General features: G+C 38.7%; 1 protein-coding gene across 2 annotated transcripts; it reads left to right on the forward strand.

Annotated features, from left to right (window-relative positions):
* Positions 1-876: 876 nt before the first annotated feature.
* Rpn13 (regulatory particle non-ATPase 13) lies at positions 877-4,747 on the forward strand. Of its 2 annotated transcripts, none has more exons than XM_011313094.1 (4): positions 877-1,318; positions 1,678-1,794; positions 1,884-2,411; positions 4,392-4,747. In XM_011313094.1, exons 1-4 carry the CDS (start codon positions 1,118-1,120, stop codon positions 4,620-4,622), a joined length of 1,077 nt encoding a protein of 358 aa, XP_011311396.1. In that variant the 5' UTR covers positions 877-1,117; the 3' UTR covers positions 4,623-4,747. The 2 variants fall into 2 exon arrangements, with proteins under 2 accessions (XP_011311396.1, XP_011311394.1); XM_011313092.1 differs by having other exon boundaries at positions 878-1,318; positions 4,224-4,747.
* The last annotated feature ends 1,702 nt before the right edge of the window (positions 4,748-6,449 follow it).

The following is a 6,449-nucleotide window of genomic DNA, read 5'->3' on the forward strand; positions in this document are numbered from 1 at the left end:
CTGGTGTTCTGGCACATGGAGGATCGTATATAACCCATCCACGGTGGGTTTTACTGCATATTGGAGCTATAACCCGGCGTTTATGATGGAGCCCTTTTAGTGGATACCGGAGCTAGTGAGAAAGCAGAAAACTCCTCTCCATCCGCATCAAACCGACTTTCAAGATGAAATATCAGTCTCCGTGCAGGTACTGCATTTCTTAATGCCCTTGTCGCGTTATTTACATCGACCCGTTCCCCAAATTATCACGTGTTATATACATTTGTTTATGTAATACTTGTAAAAATTTATCGAACGATTTCTGGTACCGATTTATTTCACTAAATCGGAGAAATAAATTGAATTAATGTTTAATTAGTGTTTGGAGTTCACGGGTATATACTTTCGTTTTTGTTAATTTCTGTTGATATATTTTGGGAAATTGGGATGATTAATTATTAATTATCGAAAGTGATAAGAAACATTGCGCGGAAAATTTAAGCAATGATTCGGGAGAATTAACTTTTTTTGTCACTCAGTCCGTGAAGGAGCGCTTTTTGACCTAGAAATTTAAATTATTTTTGGTATTAATGAATATCTAAGAAAACTGTGAAATTTGTAATTTTTTCTTTCCAATTCTAGACTCAAATTGTGACGTCAATGCCACCTTCAGGGATCCGCAAGTATTTATCGATCCAATAAAAATCTGTTCATAATAAATCTTTAATGATCATCGCACCTGTCACTATCAATTTTTGAATTGACACACAAATTATTCTCGATGACGTCGAAAATGTTTTATCCACTTGTTGATAAAAAGAAAAATCAACTGATGGTAAAACAAAGAAATCGTGTAGATGTCTCGCTGAGGAAAATCCTAAGAAGTTGCGCTGTCCAACATCCGCCATTTTTAACTGCCTTGTCATTGGCAGTGGAGAATTTTTCAGAGTCTAAACTCGAGTGCTTGTGGTTAAAATTTACCCCAAAAAAAATAGTTAAAAATCCTTTAAAATTTCGATAGTGAGAGACCAGAGATACTAATTACTCCAAGGGGACAGGATCATTAGTCTGCTTGTCCTATCGAGAGATCGAGTAATTGGGATAATTCGACGGAATAATCCGGTAGTAAATAATTATCATGTCGGGTGGAGCGTTGTTCAGTAATAATGCGGTTCGAGGTAGCAGCAAGAATCTAGTCGAATTCAAAGCCGGCAAGATGACTGTGAAGGGAAAAATGGTACATCCTGATACCAGGAAGGGATTGCTCTACGTATATCAATCCGATGATTCCCTCATGCACTTTTGCTGGAAGGATCGCACCTCCGGAGCTATTGAAGACGTAATCCTCAAAATTCATTCATTATTAATCATCTCGAGTTTTCATTCGAGAAATTCGAAATTCATTCATTATTAATCATCTCGAGTTTTCGGGGAGTATCTCTGTATCTAACAGAGATAGATCAATTTCCATTGGAACATTTTCGTAGAGTGGGTTAAGAGCTGCAAGAAAGGTCTTGACGAAAATTTCGATATCTATGTTAGATTCCCAGATATTCGCCGACAAGCGAAAGGATGATGTGTCAAAGTTGATTTGACTAATAGGTTATGTTGCCAGGTTTCCTCTCCTTTCGCTATTCTCTATTGTTTCTATTTATTCAATCGTTTGATGGATAATTATATCTCTTATATCTCTTGCAGGACTTGATCATCTTCCCGGATGATTGTGAGTTCAAACATGTGTCTCAGTGCAAGACTGGACGTGTGTATCTGCTGAAATTCAAATTGTCGAGCAAAAAGTTCTTCTTCTGGTTGCAGGTACTTCTGAATTGATTAATTAACAATTTGACTCTTCGTTAACAATGTTCATATTTTTTTCATAACATCGAATTTATGGAATCGTGCAGGACCTGAAAACTGAAAAGGATGAAGAGCACTGCAGGAAAATTAACGAGGTCCTGAACAATCCCCCGACCCCGGGCTCTCAACGAAGTGGAGGAGCTAATCCCGAGGGTGATCTTCAGAATCTCCTGAATAACATGTCCCAGCAGCAATTGATACAGCTTTTCGGTGGTGTTGGCCAGATTGGCCTGGGCAATCTCCTGGGTACCATGAGAGAGCGCCCCAGCATCACGAGAACAACAACAACAACAGGTTCAACACCCGTGACGACAACTGCTACGAGACCACCAGCGGCTCAAACCCCAGCACCAGCTAGTGTCACGGAAACACCCAGGACATCCTCCTCCTTCTTCTCCTCATCCACCTCCTCAGGTGGAAAATCTAGAAGTAGATCGGCCGCTTTGGGACGAAAACTTGCTACTGCAATTCTTCAACATACTCCAGAAGCACCTATACCCCAGGGTCTGCTTGACTTCCAGAGACATCTCTGGAATACCAGCCCAGGAGTAGCTGACAGTTTCCCAGAGGTTAAGGTATATCAATTTTTTTTTAATATGTGAAAGAGTAAATGCTTAGAGATAAATCGAATTTTATCATTTCGTAAAATGTCCATCGATCATAAAAACTGCTTCACAGTATTTCCTTTTGAAATTGATTGCTTTTTAAGATCGATTGATGTTTAAAGAATTATTTGAAAAACATTATTTTTTCGTAAACAACCTAGACCTTCATAATTTCAATGTCATTAATGAAATTAATCCTTCACTATCGAATCTACGACTGTCAATCTACACCACTGATACCATCGCCCTGTCATTACCCCACGTGCAATTCACTCCCCACTGGACGAGACGTGCCCCAGAAGACAGATCTACATCTAAACAATAAAATTAATAAATAATACAGAAAAAAGGAGCATATGGACAAGAATGTCACTGATGATAAATCGATTCGAGAATTATCGTCGGTATCAGTTCAGTATCAGTCGGGAAATATAAAATATAATAACATTCAGTCTGTCGTTCGAATTCAGAGATATAAAAGCCAATTGACTGTAGTGGAGCCGTTTTCAACTCGCGGAACAAATTGTTTTCTGGTGAAAAAATATTCCAGCGACCGCTCAAACATGAGTAGGCAGAAATTATCAATCGTCAATTGAAATAAATTGGTGGCAATCGTCGATTGAAATCTGATTTTGTTCAATTGTCTTCTGGACTGTCACAGAACTAAAAGTCTTGATGTTTTTTCTCCAATAAAGAGGCACTGAAATGTGATTTTGAGTTAGTGCTTGGAATTTATAACGAAAAAATAATCGGTTTGCATTAGAAAAAATAGAAATTGATGCAAGTGTTCACCGAATTGTTGGATGTATTAATCATCAGATGACGTATTTAAAAAACGATTGGCTGAGTTTTGTTAGAGCAGTTGAAGATAGTGACAGTTTTTTTTATTAATCTAATCTTATCTGAACCCGTAATAAATTTTTGAATAAAGTAAACAATTTGAAATATCACATTTACCGAAGTAAAAAACCAGTGATTTCAGTTAAAAATTCCGGATGAAAGACAATTTTGACTGACAAATTGAAAACTAATAGAGCAGTGACTTCTTCAGTAAAAAATTAATCGGTTATTCAAAGAAAATAAAGTCGACGCGAGTGTCGACAAGTTATTAATTAGATTGATCACCAGATTTGTTATTTAAAATAGTTCGTGACGTTTCGTGAAATCAGCCGTTCAGTTTCGTCGAAATAGTTAATAAAAGAATTCCGACTCCCGGTTTCGCTCAATCTAATAGACATATTACTATTATTTATTTCACTCAATCCATAATTCGATTACATTTCATGAAGTATAAACCACCAAAGCAGTGACTAGAATAAAATCAAACCCTCAAATAATTTCACCAACGAATAATAACCAATCACATTGAGAATAAAAAATAATCTCCTGGAAATAGTTAACGAAGTTTCGTGGACATAGTTGAATATTATAAATAAAAAGCTCATCATGGAAATTCCATTATTCCATAAGTTTGTTGTGTGATATCAACAATTTGAATTCCTGACTGAATCCTCCAATTTGAGGGTAAATTATCCGATTACAATCGAGCGTAGATTTAGTGGAGTGATAATTTTATTGATCACTGATCATCAGGATTGGACATTTCGACTAGTTGTTAGTGACGACTGAATTATGATACCGACGTTTTTGATGAGACTTATGGGAATGAATTTGACGTGGTTGACTGATATCCTGATACTGGTAACGAGCTGGGGAAGTAGACGTGGTGTACCTATTGTATGTTGTTCACGGTTGGCTACAGCAAAGCTTATTGTCCGACAGAGAACCATGGCAACTGAGCTGACAAATAGCATCCCAGGAGCGATAACGGTAACGGAAAGCCTGGAACGGACAATGAGCAAGCACTTGCCACCCGGTGACAGTCTGTGTACCACGCTATCATCCCCACAGTTCTCCCAGGCGTTATCAATGTTCTGGTCTGCTTTGCAGTCGGGCCAAGCTCGCTCGGTTGTCAGACAATTTGGTCTTGGTACTGATGCTGTCAATGCAGCTGGCAGGGGAAATCTGCAGGAGTTCTTCAGTGCTCTCGATGATGAGATCAAAGCGAGGACATCGGGACAGACGCCTGAAGGTGAGGAGAAGAAACCAGAGGCAACGGATGATGAGCAATCCACCACTGAGAAAAAGGATGATGGAGAGGATCCCATGGCACTCGATTGAATACATCTTGTCAGCATTTTCATTCTTTTTTTCACGGAGGAGTTTTCACTTTTTTTTTCAAGCTTTAGTTATTGTTCGATTATGGCTTTACATCGGATGAATTAATAAAATGACATTTAAAACATTTTCTGGTTTCAATTTTTACTCCTGGATTGTCATTTTTTTTTGCTGGCACAGATTTTTTTTGTGGTCAAGGAGGAGGGGAGGCAGGCCTGGTGGATTTCTCATTTCGGGAGTTAGTAATTGATCAATTAATTATGGAAGATATTAATTTAAAATTGGTAATTTCATCAGGATTTTTTAGAGCAAAAATCTCTAGTATTTTCGCCCCCGAAAATCGAATCCCCAAAATATTGATTGGCGATTTGGTGTACGTGAACTGGAAAGGACGGTGGGTGGTGGGTGGCTGACAAAGAGGTGAAACAACCTTGACGACCTTGAACTAGACATGCGTAAATTGGCAAACCCCTCGAATTCCCTCTCCCCCTGTTCCACTAAAAAAAAACAACGGCCTAATCAGCTAGCTCGTGTGATTATGACCGCCCCCTCCCCTCTCCACCCCACCTGAAAACCTCGTGAAAAGTTCATTCCCCTTGACCTTGAGTCAGTGTCAAAGGAGTCCAGGCTTTTCCATCCGGAAAAACCGGGGCCCCAGGAGCAACGCACGCGCAATTGATTCATTCAAGACTCACGTGGCGGGAAAAACTCCCATCCAATGGCATCCCTTTATTTACGACGCACAAACATACGATTGGTCGAGTAATACAATCGATATATGACATTGCCGCCAACATTTTCCAATTACCAATGCTCAAGGTCATGGTGGGTAATTGATGATCAGTCTGGGTGATTGACTTGAACAGGTGGACAATTAATTTGTCGGATTTTTGGGGTGATATTTTGGGAAATTTTTTTTTTGGAGGGAGAAATCGGGGATTTTTCGGCGAAGGGTGGAAATCGATGGCCCCGCGGTGCCAAGCAGCACCAGATGTTTGCGTGGTTAGTTCGCGGGGACTTTCTATTGGTCAATTGATAATGATATCATCCAGGAACGGATCTTTAACGGGGTATCATAAACAAACAAGTGGAGATTATGTGAAGATGTATGTGAGATTACAGGAAATGCTGTTCTTGTCATGGACAGTTTTCGTTTTTTTGCGAGTACAAAAAATACATGGCGTGAATTTAATTGTTATTTAATTGTTAATGTTAATCAAGTCCTTTTAATGCTCCAATATTGATGAGGAATTGTCAAAACTGAAGAATCGACAACCACAAGATTTTTATGGGATAATCCATCTCATTAATTAGTCTACCATCATCTAGAAAAATGAATGATTAAATTTGATTACTATTATTACAACATAAATTATTTAAACATCGATATTGATTCGCACTCTGGTCGTAATTAAATAATGAATTATGCAGACATACATTACATTCCATTATTCATCAAATGAACATGAACTAATTATTATCAACATCCAAACAATACAATTATAACCAATAAATAATGATAATCCTCATTTCCCCTTTTCGGGGTTTACTAAAAATTCCATGAGACAATAATAAATACAGATTAAAATCAACAAATGTAATGTAATTCCTTCAATTACTCTGGGGAAAATAATTTTTTTTATCACGAACGGACGAGTCCACGATTCCCTCGAATTCCCCCTTTCAAAACCCGTCACTGTCCCCCATCTTTGCGCTTGCGCAATGAGGATTAGAATCGCACAAGTAGGTGGGGGGAGGGGGCGGAAGGGGTGGGGGGGATGATTCCCTCACTCATGACCGAATGAATCCCTCCGCAAATTCCACCGAGAA

The sequence above is a fragment of the Fopius arisanus genome, unplaced genomic scaffold (genome assembly GCF_000806365.1).
Source record: "Fopius arisanus strain USDA-PBARC FA_bdor unplaced genomic scaffold, ASM80636v1 scaffold00112, whole genome shotgun sequence".
NCBI lineage: Eukaryota > Metazoa > Arthropoda > Insecta > Hymenoptera > Braconidae > Fopius > Fopius arisanus.